Source organism: Eulemur rufifrons, chromosome 5 (assembly GCF_041146395.1).
Source record: "Eulemur rufifrons isolate Redbay chromosome 5, OSU_ERuf_1, whole genome shotgun sequence".
NCBI lineage: Eukaryota > Metazoa > Chordata > Mammalia > Primates > Lemuridae > Eulemur > Eulemur rufifrons.
Window position 1 is genome coordinate 42038874 of NC_090987.1, and position 20154 is coordinate 42059027.

General features: G+C 37.4%; 1 protein-coding gene across 1 annotated transcript in view; it reads right to left on the reverse strand.

The window, feature by feature from the left end:
• GREB1L (GREB1 like retinoic acid receptor coactivator) overlaps positions 1–20154 on the reverse strand; it is a 229932-nt gene that overhangs the window by 96338 nt on the left and 113440 nt on the right. Inside the window, exons 6-7 of the mRNA XM_069468527.1 lie at positions 15529–15705; positions 12063–12185 (exon numbers count right to left, since the gene is read on the reverse strand). Of these exons, the coding sequence (XP_069324628.1) occupies positions 12063–12185; positions 15529–15705 (300 nt within the window). The remainder of the gene's footprint in view (positions 1–12062; positions 12186–15528; positions 15706–20154) is intronic.

The window sequence follows — 20154 nt, forward strand, 5'->3', positions numbered from 1 at the left end:
ATACTATAGTCATGCAATTTAGTTTATATATATTATAAACCTCACAATGTATTATTATATTGGTATAACAGTCAATTATCTTTTAAATATATTTAAATAGGAAAAAAATTATATTTACCCATGTAGTTAACTATTTTCAGTAGTTTTCAATGCTTTGTTAGATTCAGATTTTCATCTGGTATCATTACCTATCTGAATGACATCCTTTCTCATTTCTTGTAGTGTGAATCTGCTGGTGGTGAACTCTTTCATATTCTGTATGTCTGAAAGTGTCTTTATATCACCTTTATTTTTGAAAGATATTTTTGCTGAATAAAGAATTCTAGGTTGACTGTCCTTTGCTTTCAGCACTTTAAAGATGTTGCTCCACTGTCTCATTTATATTGTTTCTCATGAGAAATCTGATGTCATGCTTATTTTTGTTTCTCTGTACATACCATGTCTTTTTACTCTGGTTGCTTTTAAGATTTTCTCTTTATTGTTGGTTTTGAGCAATTTTATAATGATGTGCTTTTGTGTAGTTTTCTTCATGTTTCCTGTGCTTCGGATCATTGAATGTTTTGGATCTGTGGGTTTATAATTTTCACTGTTTGGGAAATTTTTGGCTATTATTTCTTCACATATAGTTTCTGTCTCCCCCACTCTCACTCCTTCAGGCCCTCCAGTTACCACTATATTAGGCTGCTTGTAGTTATCCCACAGCTCACTGATGCTCTTTTAATTTTCTTTTCCTTTTCTCTCTGTGTTTCATTGAGGATGGTTTCTATTACTATGCTTTCAAGTCACTCATCTTTTCTTCTGCAATGACTAATCTTTTGTTAATCCCATCCAGTGTATTGTTTTCATCTCAAACATTCTAGTTTTTATATGTAGAGGTTTAATTTGGGTCTTTTTTAAATATCTTTCGTAACTTTTTGAACAAATGAAATGTAGTTATAATAATTGTTTTGATGTCCTTCTTTGCGGATTCTAACATCTGTGTCACTTCTATGTGGGTTTTGATTGATTAGTCTCCTTGATATTAGTTGTATCTTCCTGCCTCTTTGCATGCCTGATAATCTTTCACTGGATGTCAGGCATTGCTAATTTTACCTTTTTGGGTGTTGGATATTTTTGCATTTCTGTAAATATCCTTGAGCTTTGTTCTGGTAAGCAGTTAAATTATTTGGATTTGTTCTGGTATGCAGTTAAATAATGTGATGCTTTGGGGTTTTGCTTTTATGATACTTTTAGGCAAGAACTGGAGCAGTGCTCAGTCTAGGGCTAAGTATTCATCATTACTGAGAGAAGATGACCCTTCTTAGTACTCTATCCAATGTCTGATATATTATGTGGTTTTCCTGTCTGGCTGCTCAGAACAGTCGCTGTTCTTGGCCCTATGTGAATGCTGGGCAGTTTCCTGTAATCCTTTTGGATGATACTTTTTATCAGCCTTGAACAGCTTGTTTATGTGCAGGTACCAATTAATATACTATGCTGAACATTTGAGAGGACCCCCTGAGCATCTTTGGGTTTTTCTTTCTTGGTGCAGCTCTCCTCTCTGGTACTTGATTCTGTGAATTCTAGCTGCTTTGGTCTCCCCTGACTCTCAGTTCCTTCTACTCAACTCAAGGAGTCTGCAGGGCTTCACCACAGTTCCCCCTCCCTGTATCATGGTCTGGGAAGCCTCTGAAGGCAGGAGGTTAGGGCAAGTAAGACTCACGTTGATTATTTCCCATCTCTTAGGGATCACTGTTCTTTGTTGCTTGATGTGTAGTGTATTAAAAATCGTTTTTCATGTATTTTTGTCTGGTATTTTTGTTGCTGTTGGGAGAGTAAATTCAGTCCCCTTTCTGCATTTTGGCAAGGAGCAGATGTTGAGCTGATACGCTATTGATTCTTTAACGCTGGTGCTACCTCCTTGTTTCCCTGTTCCTCCCACCCCTACTCTGCTCTTGAAATCTGAGACACATGAGCATTTTTACAAAATTCTAGGTAGAGATCAATATCGTCTCTGTATCCTCAACTTCTCGTACCCAGAAATTTCCCTATATATAAATAATTGTTCAGTAGTGAACAGAGAGAGTTTGAATTCTGGTTTTGTTATCTTCTAACTGTATCTTGGACTTATCTATGTTAGGTATTAACCCTTATTTCCACACATGTAAAGAATGCTGCAGAGAGATCAGTAAAAAGTAGACATTTCCACTGTTTTGGTGAAGCATTGAATCTTCATGAGGAACTGGGTTTGGAAAAACTTGCTGGAGGAACTTTTAATTACCCTGGCCTCAAGGATGTACCTGGAGAGGGAAGGAAGCTTAGCACTCAAAGGAAGTCAGATTTAAAGAAGAAGGGGACAAGCACAGCTACCTTTTAGGGACAGTTAAATGATGTAGTTTCATAAAAACTGATTTCTTTTTTCTTTTCTTTTTTTCAGGGGAAGGCTGGGTCTCCCTTTTGCCCGGGTTAGAGAGCAATACATTTAGCTTAATTCTGAGAATGTTTAAGTGTTTAATTATGAGAACTATAATGTAAAAGAAAATTCAGAAATAGAAACAAACATGCTAAAATCTCACTTCTTCCTCATACTATTTTTTTTCTTTTAGTACATGCCCTTCTAAGTTTTATCCACATCATCTTTTTACGTGATATAACAAAAAAAAACCCATAGAGTCTTAATTTTATGTTTCTTACTTAGCAGAATTATTTCCTACGTGGCTGCACAGTGTTCATGATTATCTTTTTTAGCATCTTCATTATGTGTGTATGCCATGATTTATTGAATTGTTTCTATACTAAGGTTGCTTCTCCTTTTAAGTTATTATAAAGGGACAGTGAATGTCTTGACTCTCCTTTTGGGTTATTTTCTTGGCTAAGCCTTCTGAAGTGAGATTACTAGTGCAAAGAATATAAATATTTTTAAGGTGCTTTTTACATATTGCCAAATTGCTTTCTTAAAACATCATACCACTGTTCACCTTCACTAGCCTGGCTGAGAGTGTCAGTTTTACCAGCACTATATTCTGTCACTTAAATATTCTGGCTAATGTAAAATGGCTTTACATTGTGTCTCTTCATTTCTACAAAGTGTGCCATTCTTTCTCATGTTTGCTAAATCGCTGAGTTTTCTCTTTTGCAGGCGAAGTCTCAGAAGCACATCCATGGCCTTCAGCTTCCTCTCCTGTCTCAGAGAGGGGGAAATCATTGGCTTTCTTCTTTCTCCCTCCCATCCATTTATCCATTCATTTATTGAGCCTCTTCAGTATGCCAGGTACTACGCTAAGCTCTGGGGATACAGTTGGGGAAGACAAGGATACAATCCCTGCCATCAAAGAGTTTGCAGTGTAAAGGAAAAGCCTATACATTCTCACTATCGGTTAGAAGTAGTCAAATCTGCCAGCCAAAGGGTTCCTACCATATTTGGAAAAAGGAGACTGTTTTGGTGAAGCATTGAATCTTCATGAGGAACTGAGTTTGGAAAAACTTGCTGGAGGAACTTTTAATTACCCTGGCCTCAAGGATGTACCTGGAGAGGGAAGGAAGCTTAGCACTCAAAGGAGGTCAGATTTAAAGAAGAAGGAGACAAGCACAGCTACCTTTTAGGGACAGTTAAATGATGTAGTTTCGTAAAAACTGATTTCTTTTTTCTTTTCTTTTTTTCAGGGGAAGGCTGGGTCTGCCTTTTGCCTGGGTTAGAGTGCAATGGTGTCATGACAGCTGGCCTCAAGCAATCCTCCTGCCTCAGCTTCCGAAAGTGCTAGGATTACACATGTGAGCCACCACTCCTAACCTATTTTTTTTTTAAGAGACTTGGTCTTGCTGTCACCCAGACTAGAGTACAGTGGCATGATTATAGCTCACTGTAACCACAAATTCCTGGGCTCAAGTAGTCCTCTTGCCTCAGCCTCCCCAGTAGCTGGGACTACAGTCGTGTGCCCCCATACCCAGCTAATTTTTCTTATGTTTTGTAGAAATGGGGTCTCAATACGTTGCCCAGGCTGGTCTCAAACTCCTGGCCTCAAGCACTTCTCCCAGTTCAGTCTCCCAACGTGCTGAGATTTCAGGCATGAGCCACTACGCTCAGCCTATCCATTCTATTTTTGATGCACGTTTGAGTTGTTTCCAGTTTAAGACAATTGTGAAAAACACTGCTATGAACACTATTGTACATATCTCTTCAGGCACAAATATAGAAGTTTCCTTAGGGAACAGAATAGCTAGATCATAGGATATGCAAAGTTTCTACTTTACTATGTATTGCAAATTACTTGCAAAGAGCTAGCAACAATTAATACTCCTACCAGCAGTCAGTATATATTATTTCCTATTACTTGAAATCCTTGCCAACATTTACTGTTGTTTTACTTCAAATTATTAATACTACCAATTTGGTATGTGTATATGGTATCTTGTATTTTTAATGTAATTTCTGTAATTACCAAAGTGGTTAATCATCTTTTTCCTGAATTTATTGGACACTTGGATTTCTTCTTTTATGAAATGCCTGTGGAAGTCTTTGCTCATTTTTTTCCATTGATGTGTCTTTTTCCTATTAATTTATAGGCACTCTTCATATGTTCTTGATATTCGCCCTTTGTTAGTTTCATGTATTACACATATCATCTCCCAATTTATGGCCTGGTTTTTTACTCTATGGTGACTTCTTTTTTAATTTTTTTAAATTAAATTTTATAGGATAGGGAACCTAGTAGATCATGCATAGATATCAAGGTGTAACATGGAAGAACCAATTCATTGTGCAGCTATAAATGCAGATGGAATCCAGCTCACCCTTGGAATGAACGATGACTCATCCACTGTACTTCGAGTAAGGTATGGCATTAGGATAGAAATAGAAACAGATAGTAATTTTCTGTTCAATGAGATAGAATTTGTAATACTCATTGTTTTTACCTATTTATCCTTTTTTCTTCCTTTTCTTATTAATATATATTTCAGATATTAGTTTCACTAAATATAAAATATGTTTATAAGAATGGCTTTGTTAGAAAATTAAACTCAAAAACATTGGTTTAGGGGGTTAAGAACGCTTACTAGATTAATGGCTACAATTTTGAGCTTACAAATTTGGGTCCCAACCTCCTTTTCTTGGTAGTATGGATTTTCAGTAATGATCCCTTGCCATTGAACAACCGTGAGGCTGTTAAAACTGGATGAATGGTTTTTGTTGTTGTTATTTACAGGTCCCACTGATCTGCAAGTCACTCCTGTTAAGTATGAAATATATATATGTTATGTGAATCTATTTTTGGACTTCCTACTCTGTTCTGTTGCTGTGTCTATTTCTGTGCCATCTCTACCCTGTCTCTCTTAGTAAAGCTTTATGAGCTTGATGAAAGCCCTCTCATTTGTTATTGTGCTTACCTCTTTATGACACAAGGCTAAGATAGTAAGAGGTTCACGCTACTTTGAGCCTGCTGTGGTTCACAAGGAGGAATCCCATTTTATGGACAATACCTTCAATAACAGGGCCAACTCCTCCATCAGGCACAGAAAGCACAGCATACAGGGTATATGACACTTTTAAAGGCTCATGACAATGTTTTGATTTATTTTAAAATTAAAAAAATGAACTTTAGGTCAAAGAAAGTATTTTAACATATACTTTTTTCTTTTTTTTTTGAAACAGGGTCTCACTCTATTGCCTGGGATAGAGTGCAGTGGCATCATCATAGCTTGCTACAACCTCAAACTCCTAGGCTTGAGCACTCCTCCTGCCCCAGCCTCCCAAGTAGCTAGGACTACAGGCATGCACCACCATGCTCAGCTAATTTTTTTTTCTATATTTTTGCAAAGACAGGGTCTTGCTCTTGCTCAGGGTGATCTCAAACTCCCGGCCTTAAGTGATCTTCCCACCTTGGTCTCCCAAAGTGCTAGGAATACAGGCATGAGCCACCGCACCCAGCCTAGATAATATTAATGTATTCATCTTTATACTAACATAGTCATAAAACATAATTTTAAATATTTTTCTATAGAGGAAGGGCCCACATAGGCAAAGGTACCTAGAGCCCAAAAAGGTCATAAAGTGGTCTTGAATGATAGAGTCTTCTAAAAAGTTATACTATTAGTTACAGGGGCAGAGCTTGGTGGTTCATCCCGGTCCTTCCCTACAAGCTAGGAGATAAAAACATGTGTCCTCCTAATGGTGGATGAACATATCATCTTCATTTGGAAAAATAGTATATGCCAGGAAATTAATAATCCTCCTTAATTAATTAGCATTAATTCCTTTTGGAATTAATGCTAATTCCAAATTTAAAGAAAAATGGAATTCAGGATGGGTATGGTGGCTCATGTCTGTACTTTTTTTTTTTTTTTTTTGGTCTTTTTGTTTTTCTTTTCTCTGTGGTAGAGACAGGGTCTCACTGTTGCTCAGGCTGGTGTTGAACCCCTGAGCTCAAGCTTTCCTCCTGCCTCGGCCTCCCAGAGAGCTAGGATTACAGGCGTGAGCCACCTCACCCAGCCCTCATGCCTGTAATCTTGGCACTTTGGGAGGCTGAGGTGGGAGGATCACTTGAGTACAGGAGTTTGAAGTTATGGTGAGCTATGATCACGTCACCGATAGCACTCTAGCCTGGGCAACAGAGTGAGACTCTGTCTCAAAAAAAAAAAAAAAAATTGGAATTCAAATAACATTTATTTTCAGGCATTTTCCAGGTACTAGGAGATACAGAGATAAACAAAATGAACATAAAGCTCCCAGCACATAGAGAATTCAGATGGTTAATGAATAATTGTAATCAGGAACAAAGTCACACAAGTAGAAGCATGGTAGCAAGGCTAAGTCCGTTGTCACAAGGTTGCAAAACAGGTGTTGTTAATTTTAGTTTTTACAAATGAGGAAACCAAGGTGTAGAAAAATTGAGTGCCTTATCTAATCCTCAGCCAGTATAATCAGGTGCAGTATTTGAATACCGGGGCTCTGATTCCAAGCCCTGTGCCATATACGTTCTGCTCTGAAATAGTGCTCACCACATAGGAGATATTCAATAAATTAGACTGTACTGAACTGAAAGAGACACAGTGCCACCCCAAAGGATTACAATTTTCTCAGAGAAGCTTTTTAATATATTTTTATAGCTTAACTGAGACATACTTTACATATCATAAATTTACCCATTTCAAGTATACAATTCAATGATTTTTAGTAATTTTATCAAGTTGTGCAACCACTGCCATAAATCAGTTTTAAAACATTTTCATCCCTCCAATAGGAACCCTCATGCCCATTTTCTGTTGATTTTCATTCCCACCCCCTGCTCTAGGCAAGCACTAATCTACCTCCTGTCTCTATAAATTTGCCTTTTCTGCACATGTCATATAAATGGAATCATACAATATGTGGTCTCTTTTGTCTGGTTTCTTCCACTTAACATAGTGTTAAGATTCACCCACGATACAGCATGTGTCAATAGTTTGTTCCTTCTTCATGCCGAACGGTATTCCATTGTATGGATACACTACATTTTTGTCTATTCATTCACAAGTTGATTGTCATTTAGGTTTTTTCCAGTTTTTGGCTATAATGAATAATGTTGCTATGAACATTTGCATGCAAGTTTTTGTAAGAACATATGTTTTCACTTCTCTTGGGTGGATACCTGAGAATGGAATTGCTGGGTTGTATGGTAGTTTTATGTTTAACTTTTTGAGAAACTGCCAAACTGTATTCCAAAGTGGCTGCCACATTTTACCAGCACATTCCTATCAGCAGTGTACGAAGGTTACAATTTCTCTACATCCACAAATAGTTGTTACCTAGAGGGTATAAAGTGTTATCTCATTATGGTTTTGATTTGTATTTTCCTAATGACTAATGATGTTGAATATCTTTTCATGTGCTTTTTAGCCACTTGTATATATTCTTTGAAAAAATGTCTGTTCCAAATCCTTTGCCCATGTTTTGATTGGGTTGTTCGTCATCTTATTATTGAGTTGTAAGAGTTTTTTTGTAAATTCTGATACTAATTCTTTATTAGATTTGTGCTTTGCAAATATTTTTTCATAGTCTGTTATTTGTCTTTTTATTTTGTTAATATGTCTTTTTAAATTGATGCATAATAATACATAATTGGTACATATTTATGGGGTACATGTGATATTTTGATACAGGAATACAATGTGTAATAATCAAATCAGGGTAATTAGGATTCTGTCACCTCAAACGTTTATCATTTCTTTGTGTTGGGACAATTCAAATCTCTGCTAGCTGTTTTGAAATATACAATAAATTATTGTTAACTATGGTCACTACTGTGCTAACACTAGAACTTATTCTTTCTATCTAACTGTATGTTTGTACCCATTAACCAACCTCTCTTCACCACCTTGCCACCCCGAACCTCTGGTAACTATCATTCTCCTCTCTACCTCCATGAAAGGAATTTCTTTAGCTCTCACAAATAATTGAGAACATACAATATTTACCTTTCTATACCTGGCTTATTTCACTTAACATAATGACTTCCAGTTCCATCCATGTTTCTGCAAATGAGAGGATTTCATTCTTTTTCATGGCTGAATAGTATTCCATTGTGTATACAGTGTCTTTCTTTTCTTTTCTTTTTTTTTTTTTTTGAGACAGAGTCTCACTCTGTTGCCCAGGCTAGAGTGCCGTGGCGTCAGCCTAGCTCACAGCAACCTCAAATTCCTGGGCTCGAGCAATCCTACTGCCTCAGCCTCCTGAGTAGCTGGGACTACAGGCATGCCCCACCATGCCCAGCTAATTTTTCTATATATATTTTTAGTTGTCCAGCTAATTTCTTTCTATTTTTTTTTTTTTTTTTTTTTTTAGCAGAGACGGGGGTCTCACTCTTGCTCAGGCTGGTCTCAAACTCCTGAGCTCAAGTGATCCACCTGCCTCTGCCTCCCAGAGTGCTAGGATTATAGGCGTGAGCCACCGCGCCCGGCCGATTTTCTTTATCCTTAATGGTGTCTTTTGAAGTACAAAAGTTTTAGATTTTGTAGATTTAGAGGTTCATTTTATCAATTTTTACAGAAATAAATCCTTATATTTATTTATTTATTTATTTATTTTGAGACAGAGTCTCACTCTGTTGCCCGGGCTAGAGTGAGTGCCGTGGCATCAGTCTAGCTCACAGCAACCTCAAACTCCTGGGCTTACGCGATCCTACTGCCTCAGCCTCCCGAGTAGCTGGGACTACAGGCATGCGCCACCATGCCCGGCTAATTTTTTGTATATATATATTTTAGTTGTCCATATAATTTCTTTCTATTTTTAGTAGAGACGGGGTCTCACTCTTGCTCAGGCTGGTCTCAAACTCCTGACCTCGAGCGATCCACCCGCCTCGGCCTCCCAGAGTGCTAGGATTACAGGCGTGAGCCACCGCGCCCAGCCCTTATATTTAAGTTAGTTGATTTTTGAGAAATGCAATTCACTGACAGGAAGATAGTCTGTTCAATAAATGGTGCTGGGACAACTGAATATCCACATGCAAAAAGATGAACTTAGACTCTCATTTCACACTATACACAAAAATTAACTCAAAGTGGCTCATAGACTTAATTGCAAGAGTTAAAACAATAAAGCCTTTAGAAGAAAACAGGTAAATTTTCAAGATCTTGGGTTAGGCAAAGATTTCTTTTTCATCTATTTTTTAATTCATGCCCTGATTAAACACAATACGTGCATGTAGGGGTGGGGGAGAGCATGCATGTGTGATGTAGGTAAAGATATAGCCACCTTCAGTAAAAATGATAAAATATTTCACTGAGATTAGTGACTAAAATGTGAATTATTAATGACATAAAAATGTTAAGAGAAAATATGCAAGGGTAAGTGGCAAGCCAGCCAGAGCAGAACATCCAGAGCTTGGCAGGTGGAACTCAAGAAAAAGCTGTGTTGGCTGGGAGTAGTGGCTCATGCCTGTAATCCTAGCATTCTGGGAGGCCGAGGCAGGAGGGTTGCTTCAGGTCAGGAGTACGAAACCAGCCTGAGCAAGGGCAAAATCCCATCTCTACTAAAAATAGAAAAATTAGGTGAATCTCCATGGGGATGCCATATACCCTAATGTTTGCAATGATATCATAATACTAACATGAAATTCTTACAGCCTATTACTTTCAACATGTGTCAGAAGAAAGAAATTATTGTTGAAGAATCTGTAAACATAATTCATCAGTATGAAAGTTTTATATACAAAGCTTCTGGATTGCACCTAAACTTGTTAATAACTAATTTCATGGTCAGATTACCACTTACACTCCCATAAGGGACACACACAAGAACATTGGCATAACACTTGATCACCTGTGTTCCCTGTGTGTCGGTCAGCACCTCTCCCTCCGTCGCCTGTGTCTCATGACGGTAACTGGGCACCTTTGCTAAAGCCTGAATCTTGAATTCCTTTTTCAGAGCAAAATTTGTTTTCACAGTATATTTGTTGGCATAATTAAAACTGTATTACTGCTTATTAACATTTTAGTATCTTTTTGTTATTTTCAGGTACAACTGGTTATTTATACATCCACTTCTCCCTTTTAGGTAAGGGAATTCTTTTATTATTCTTTAATCCCTTATATGAGTGATTTTTAAAATATTGCAGTTGTCAGTCATTGGAACCCTGTCTTACAGCAACTGATAAGATTCTTAGAACATAATACATTTGATAAAGTTTTGTTAGAATGAAGTATATATTAACTTTTAATACTGTACTTTGAAAAATCATATTTCATAGTCCCAAGATCTAATGGCAGAAAAGTGGAATTGATCAAATCACTAAAATAATATCCTAGGAGAGACATGCAGTTTTGTCATTAATGTAATAAGGGCTAATCTTTCAATGCCAGGAGCAAATTGCCAACTTTTTTCTTTCTTGAATACCTAGTGACATGATTATCTCTCATTTATTCTAAAGAGAAATGGTGCCTCTTCTTCACAGCCTCTATCTAAATCTTCTGGACAAGTTAGACTTTTTTCTTATCCAGGATGAGGTGGACTTAGCTGGGTATGGGCACATGGCAAGAAGTGCCCCTAAATCAATTTAGCCTTATTATCATCGCTATTGTTGTTAACATACTCTAATAATCACCTCCATCTTGAAAAAAATAGAAACAATTTACTAGCTCATGAGAATTTCACATAAATTTGAAAGAGGTCTGCTATGCAGACCTTCTTTTCAACTTGTGGTTGAGTGGACACTGGGAAGGCACATATGCTACGAAGTTTGCATATCAGACAGGTAAAATGGTACTTCTCAAAAACAAGTGAACTGGAAAACAATCCTTTTAAAATACTTTCCTTCTTGCCTAAGATATAACTGAGACTGGTTCTGAGTAATTTTCTCAAATATTATCTTCAGTGATCTTTTCAGTTACAGCCCTCCAGCCCTTCAGCCACCTGGAACCATTAGGTCCCACCTGGAGTTTCATCCTGACCTTAGGGCCTGGGCCAGTGCTGTCTACTGCAGGAATTTTTAGAAGCCTTAGCCTAGTAGTTTATCTGCTCAGTAGCAGGTCGGCCATTGTGTGGATCCTGCCCTGATATTGCAACCTAGTTTCAGGGACTAAGATTTTATCTGGTTATTTGTAACCAAGCCCCTATCTTGGACCCTATCTTGGATTCATCTGTTTTGATCCACAATCCTACCTTGGACCTTACTTTGTATCCCAGATGGTACACGACCCCCTATAATGTTCTGTGGGCTTAAAGCCCTACCATGGACTCCAGTCTTCATGAGGGTGTCCCCAGTACTAGCCCCACCTGATAGCTACGATGCAGATGTCCCCCATGTCTGGATTTCTACTTATTGCCTGCTGTCAGTCTCCCCTAGAATCAGATCCTATATTTGAGCTAAATTCCCTACCAATTTTCAGTTCCTTTCTCCATCCCCTGCCTAATGCTGGCAGGACTCTTGAGACTTGGGTCCTGGCCACCCACAGACTAAGCCATCTCAATGCTGAGTTCTAATTCTAATAGTAACTCAAGTGATATCTTTATTTTGAAATATCTCTGTTCAAACCAGCCAACAGTAAGCTTAAAAATGCCTCATTAAATATACATCTGCTGCCTGAAACATCCAAAAGAAAACACCCCGTACCTGTCTGAGTGAATCCTGATTTGTATCCATTAGTTGTCCCATTTTCTGGGGTCACAGTTGATGACACCGAAGAGTTTGGTTTAACAGAGTGGCAAGAAGCAGAGGATTGTCGGCTTCTACATTCTGGAAAGGAGTAAAAAAAAATCACATTATATGAAGAGACCAATATTCTGTCAAAACAAGTGATGGAGACACGATCCATACAATCTCTAAAATAGACTGCTTCTCCTTAAGTGATAGCCACTTTTCTAATCAGAGATCCCCTTCCTCTAATCCTGACTGCAACAGAATGTCCAGGCTGGTGAACACAGTTCTTTTTCCTAAGGCCAGATGTTGTGTTTGGAATGCGAAGGATTACAAAGAGCGATCAGACCTTGGTTCCCCACAGACTGGTTTCCAGGGGGAAAATACTCATAACCAACACAGTCATGCTAGTTTTATGGGTAAGACAGAAGCTAAAATATTAATAATTCATAAAACCCCAAAAAGCTCTCCATACACCAGTTAACCTCCTATCAAGGGTTGACTTAAGTGTAGAGCAGTAATGTAGGGTCTGTCTAGGCTGCCTTCAACCTTCTCTTCTCAACCTTAATTTACGTCCAAAAACAGAAACAAAGAAAAACATATAGGCAGTAGAGAAAAATTAGAAACGCTCAAATTAATATCATGCCTAGTTTTTGTTAAAAGAGATAGGTAAACAATATTCAATGTGATTACTGATCATGCAATGCCAAGCTCGTTTTATTAGGTTGGTGCAAAAGTAATTGCAGTTTTAGCATTGTTGAAATTTGCCATTTGATATTGGAATGCATTCTTAAAAAATGTGGTTATATTATACATCATTTTAATGCACATTTCTCACTTTTCTTTGCTAATGACTTATTACTTGCTGTTTATTTTGTATTTATTTTAGACTATGGAAATGATGTTAGACAAAAAGCAAATTCCAGTGTTTTTCTTACTTGAGTTCAAAATGGGTTGTAAAAAAAAGTGGAGACAATTTGCAACATTAACAGTTGGCCCAGGAACTGCTAACAAACATCTAGTGCAGTGGTGGTTCAGGAAGTTTTGCAAAGGAGATGAGAGCCTTGAAGATGAGGAGCACAGTGGCCGGCCATCGGAAGTTGACAATGACTAATTGAGAGCAATCATCAAAGCTGATCCTCTTACAACTACACGAGAACTTGCCGAAGAACTCAACGTCAACCATTTTTTGGTTGTTCGGCATTTGAAGCAAATTGGAAAAGTGAAAAAGCTTAATAAGTGTGTGCCTCGTGAGCTGACCAAAAATAAAAAAAAAATCGTTGTTTTAAAGTGTTGTTTTCTCTTACTGTACGCAACAATGAATAATTTCTCAATCTGATTGTGATGTACAATGAAAAGTTGACTTTATACAACAACTGGCGATGACCAACTCAGTGGTTAGACTGAGAAGCAGCTCCAAAGCACTTCCCAAAGCCAAACTTGCACCAAAAAAAGGCCATGGTCACTGTTTGGTGGTCTGCTGCTGGTCTGACCCACTATAGCTTTCTGAATCTCAGGGAAACCATTACATCTGAGAAGTCTGCTCAGCAAATCGATGAGATGCACCGAAAACTGCAATGCCTATAGCCAGCATTGGTCAACAGAAAGGGCCCAGTTCTTCTCCATAACAACGCCTGACCGCACTGCGTACAACCAATGCTTCAAAAGTTGAACAAATTGGGCTACGAAGTTTTGCCTCATCTGCCATATTCACCTGACCTCTCACCAACCAACTACCACTTCTTCAAGCATCTTGACAACTTTTTGCAGGGAAAACACTTCCACAATCAGCAGGATGCAGAAAATGCTTTCCAAGAGTTCGTTGAGTCCTGAAGCGTGGATTTTTACACTACAGGAACAAACTTATTTCTCATTGGCAAACATGTGTTGATTGTGATGGTTCCTATTTTGATTAATAAAGATGTGTTTGAGCCTAGTTATAATGATTTAAAAATTCACAGTCCAAAACTGCAATTACTTTTGCACCAGTCTAAATAAGCCAATATTAATAGGGTTCTGGTACAATATTTTAACAGTACTTTGTACTGATTCAGGAAGATAATGAATACCATGATAGCCTGTGAGACTGTAATGTCCAACTAAATTACACTATATTAGTCTCAAAAAGTAGCATGTAAGAAAAGAATATAAATGGTTGCATATGACAAAGTTAATTATAGAGGGCCTTTTGGAGAGTTTCCAAGTTTATCAGGTACATACAAGGGCTGGAGGCAGTTTTGTATAACCTTCTATGCTACGACCTTCTGTGAAGAGCTACTGTATTTTGGCCTAAAAGCATATCTCCACATTATGTGTGCCTATAGGTATATATGTATATTTTATATATAAATATATATAATTCCAATTCCAAAATAGCAACTGCTATAAACATGAGGCTTCTTTCACAAATGTTATTCTTTATTAGAAAGATGAATTGTCATTAAGCACTAAATGAGAAATCAAAAATATTCTATGCAACCAAAGCAAAAGCTATCGAAGGAAGTTAAGATGTGGGGAGGTAATCTATCCGATCTTTACCTTTTTATTAGGATTCATAACATTCAGAATGATTTTTCTAGAGGAAAGTCCTTTCTTAAGACAAACAGTTACCTATAATTCACCAGCTTATGATTCAGTGGTCACAAGCTTGAAGTTCTGATGATACCTGTCTTGGAACATGTAGCCATTTCCTGAGGTTTTACATTGTGCCACTTCAAATGCAACCAAGAGAAATTAAGGGAAAGGACTCAAAGACAAATCTGTGGTGCTAAGTTGAGTTTATTATGCTATTTTTCATAAGAAAAAATCTTGTATGGACAACAAATAGAAATAGTAAAGATAGTTATTATATGGAGAAAAAAATCTCAGCATCTAAGAAACTGATCAATAGGAATTAGATTCTCCTCTGCATTAAAACAATGAATACAACTTGTGGCCATTCCTATCAAACACATGAAGATGTTAAGTTTCAACTGGATTCATTTCTACAAATAAGTTGTTTCTAATGTAAAAGAAACAAAACTTTGCCAACTTAATGGTGCATTTTCCCAGGTATTATGAAGAAAGCACTGTTTATTCTAAACATGCTTACTTGAGAATTACCAAAGAAATTAAATAGAGTAAAAAGAGCATCTGACAAAGGAACTGACACTCTAAGGTCCTCTCTAAATGATGGAATAACTAGAGTCCATTTTTTCCCTGAGAGCTGCACCACCTTCCCAAGAAACAAATACAGACATATACTTTCCTATACGGGAATAGTCCCGATTAAAAACAGTACAGAGCAAGTCAAATAACCTATCAGAGGGCTTTAAATTTTTGAATAGCCTTCTGAACTTGAGATACTTATCTGTATTACACCTGAACTCTGAACCCCACATGGATAACTTGTCACCATTGTAAAATCTTCATTTCCTCCCCTTTCCCTCCTGGAGTTGACTACCTTTCCAGCAGATGAGAGGTCCCTTCGACAGTACACCCTGGGAGCTTCTGACTAGGTAGTACTTTAAGTGCTTCTGCTTCTTTGGCTGGGTGGTGAGCTTCAAGTTAATGTGGTTGGAAAATTCCGTGAAATACCGAAATCCTCTTTCTCCACAGCCGATACAGTTTCCAGAAAACCCTGAAATGAGGAAAACTAACATTACTGGTGGCCTTATAAGTTGACACAATACTTTTACATATAAAAGGCATAGAAACACGTCACATTCTTTGATCCAATAATGTCTCAATTCCAAGGAATTCAAGGGGAAAAACAAACAGGCACCAAAATGTTTTTTAGCAGAGTTATTTTATAATAGTGAAAGACTAGAAATAATTTAAGTGCTGCTCTAAAAGGATAATGGTTAAGGAAATACAATAGATAGTATCATATAATAGGATTTATATAGTATACATAATATAAGAAAAAGTTTGATTCTAGAGATGTCCATTATTTCTTCCCCACATATTCCCTTCTTAGATGAACCTGCGGGTCCTAGCCCTGGTTCTCTTTCCTGCCCACCACATGAATTTGCTTCCATGGCCACAGCTGATGAGGCTGCGGACCATTATCTGACCTAATCTGGGACAGAGTCTTTCTCTTGGAATTTTGAAATAAACACAAAAAGCCAGCCAGATGATACTGGACCCTGGATTTATAAGGTTTTGTAACATTGGAATTTGAATTGGGGCTATGTCATCCACATGTAAGCTAAGGTGTGGAAACAACTGTGAAGAGGAAGCTGGTCTGCAGAGAGGAGAGCAGAGGATGGGCCGGGATGTACAAATTCAGGGCTTCGTCAACTTCCATTTCTGTGGTATCTAGATATACTTTCTGACATGGGTTCCACGAGATTTCCATGTCCTCTTTTAACACTTCTTTATTCAAACTAGCATATTATTCCTTTAGATCTAACACCCAAACAAGTCCTCATTTAGATGAATCAAACAAAATAAAAGTTGAGTGACCTGGTTGGAGCAGGGGACATGGAAAAAAGAAATGGAGAAGGCTGGGAGAATGAGAAGCCATGCCTCACTTTATTGAAAATCAACCCTTCAGTCCCCCTTGGTACACAGAGTAAAAGGCAGACAGGAAGAAAGTTAGTTCCTCTGGTTATATCTGATGAGGACATAACACATTTACTGTCACAGAGATGAACAGGACAAAAAAGTTGCACATAAGGAAGGGCATTCTATATAATAAATGCACTGATAAAGTGACACACTCTTTCCAAATCCCTAAACAAACCTGTTATATAATTAACAAAGATATTTCAGGAGAAGAAAAAGGCCAGAAGGATTAAAGACAGAATATCTCACACAATACCCCAATCTCAGAATGCTGACAATCAATTCAAAGCATTTAGAAGTGGAAAGTCCAATTTATTATTATTCAATCAACAATTATTTACTGAGCACCTACCTATATCCAGGCATTTTGCTAAACACTGGAGAAACAATGTGAAGAAAAGATAGTCATAACCTCTGGCCAATCTCATAGAATTAATAGTTTATTACTGTTACTTTATAGAAATGCAAACATTACTATAATTTTATAAATGACTTAAATATATTCAGAGATGGATTGTAGTTGAGAGCATTTGGATATTTGTCCAATATCTTAAAGTTCTAAGCCAAAAAAAAAAAAAAACAACAAACCCAGGTTGTCAATGGCTGCCTAATTCATCAAGTTCCTGAAGTCATCCATCCATCCGTCTATCCACCCATCCAACAAATACTTGTATTCTACTGCGTGCTAGGCACTGTTTCAAGTACCAGGTTTTTAGCACTAAACAAAGGAGACAAAGCCCCCGCCTTCGTGGAAATTACATTCTGGTGTGATCACCATGCCTTGATGAAAAATTGCCTGACCTGTGAAGCAGGTATACCATACCCAAAACACAGTTAAAAGCTTTTAAGAAACTTTCAGCCAAAATAATTAAGAACAGTGCCAAAAAATGAGGCTTAACTGATAGGTCCAAGTAGTTCAGGAAAAATTAGTGTGAAAATTAGAATTAACAAATTACTAAGGTTGAGTTTTTAATCTTTTCCTTTGTCTGTTCTCTGGGGTAAAAAGCAAGAATGTGAAGAAGAAGAAAAGATAAAATGGGGTCTAGATGATGTGCAAAGAAGAGAACCTTCACATTAATGATAAGTTAACAATATGAAAGTGTTAGAATCCTACAGTCCATTTTTAAAACTCCATATGATTTCAACATTAGCCTTGGTTCAAGGGAGATTTATCTGCTCAAAGTTCTTGCTATTATCGAACACAAAAAATAACACCTCTTACAGCCCAATTACCTTTCTAGTTTTTCTGGCAATCAAGTCTTCCATTTGCATGGTAGATTTGGGGTATATGCACTGCCAACTGGATCAATATATTTTTTAATCAACTCCCCCACAGTCTTTGGAATCTGTATAATTTATATAAAAATTTAGATAGATTGATATTGGAGTCCACAGGGATTCTAAAATAGCTGAAGCTTAAAAATTTTCCCACTAAATCTTAATGCATATTAAAATCATCCACCATAAGTAAGAAATGTTGGATGAATATTAGCATTTGGACAATAGAGTACTGAACATGTAAAAATCTCAATATTGTGCTTATCTAAGAAAAACCTTCTACCATTCTGTTGCTGTACAATATTTTTACATGAGAAATGGCTGTTGAAAAATTATGTCCATTTGCAAAGCTAGAGAAAGTAAGCAAAGTTCCAAGTCTATAAGGGTATCTAATAAGTATTACAGCAAAATAACTATCATTTGAAGTGAAAGTACGATGTCCCAGGCACTGTGTTGGATAGGTGTTTTATAAACATCATCTCATTTGATCTTTACAATACTGCAAGATAGGCATTACTGGCCCCATCATACACATGAAGATTCTGAGATTTCAAGTTCTTAAAACACTTGCCCAAATTCTTAAAGTACTAAGTAGCAAATCTGGGATTTAAACCCAGTTCTGATTCCAAAGCCTATGGTCTTCGGTCTCATGTTCCTGATTTCAAAGGATTATGAGATCTATTATTCTGATGGTGTTTTCTGTGTCCTTTCCATGACACAGTCTCAGAAGATTCTGTAGTCATAAAGAATCACTGAGCAAAAAAAGGCATTATGAGAGATTTTCAATGTCTGTAGTCAGAGCCACATTTGAACTGTTTCATTAGATGAGACTACAAAGCTTTTAAAATGCTAAAAAGTTTTCTAAAGTCATTCTGCTGCAGGCTACTAGGTTGTATGCTCTGTGAGGAAAAGGACTGAGACTTCTAAATTTTTTGTCCTTATAGCCTAGCTTGATTTCTATCATACAGTACACTTTGAATAAATACTAATGAGTGAATAAATGAACAAATGAATAATTGGAACTTCTTTGCTAATTTAGTCCAATGTGTAAGATTTATCATTAAACTTTTATATCAAACCATCTGTTAAATTTCACTCAGAAAATAAAATGAACATATTCTTTTTTTATGAGAGCCTTAAGAAAAATGAAAATTATCACTTCTTTTCCTATGAACCACGAGAAACCTTTGAACTATAATTTAAGGAACCTTTATAAAGCATATGCAGGGTCACTTTCTGACTCAAAGTATTGATCGATGTATTTCTAGACTTTCTGATGACACTCTGTAACTGGGAAGACTGTGTCAAACTAAACAAACAAATGCACCTCATGATCAATACAATACTTGAATTCTTTGCCCTCTTCTCTTTCCTTTTCCCTGATATTTGTGCCTAAAACATCTATCTGATTCCATCTATACTAAGAAAAATTCTGAGAAATGAAAACAACTCCAAGGCTGAGGCGTCATGGCTCACGCCTGCAATTTCAGCACTTTGGGAGGCCAAGGCAGGAGGATCACTTGAGCCAGGAATTTGATACCAACCTGAGCAAGAGCAAGACTCCGCCTCTACAAAAAATTAGCTGGGCATGGTGGTGCTTGCCTGTAGTCCCAGCTACTTAGGAGGCTGAGGCAGGAGAATTGCTTGAGTCCAGGGGTGAGGTTGCAGTGAGCTATGAATGACGCCACTGCCCTCCAGCCTGGGCAACAGAGTGAGACTTTGTCTCCAAAAGGATATAAATAAATAAAATAGGCTGGGCGCGGTGGCTCACGCCTGTAATCCTAGCACTCTGGGAGGCCGAGGCGGGTGGATCGCTTGAGGTCAGGAGTTCGAGACCAGCCTGAGCAACAGCAAGACTCCATCTCTACTAAAAATAGGAAGAAATTATCTGGCCAACTAAAAATATATATAGATAGAAAAAAATTAGCTGGGCATGGTGGCGCATGCCTGTAGTCCCAGCTACTCAGGAGGCTGAGGCAGGAGGATTGCTCAAGCCCAGGAGTTTGAGGTTGCTGTGAGCTAGGCTGACGCCATGACACTCACTCTAGCCCGGGCAACAGAGAGAGACTCTGTCTCAAAAAAAATAAATAAATAAATAAAAAATAAATAAATAAAATAACTACAGAGAAACATAGCAGTAAAAAAAGCAACAAATCTCAAGTCCCCTCTTATCTTTTTAATTATTTAAAATAATCTAAAAAGAATATAGGGAAGCTATGTTGTGAAAAAGCCCAAATTCTAA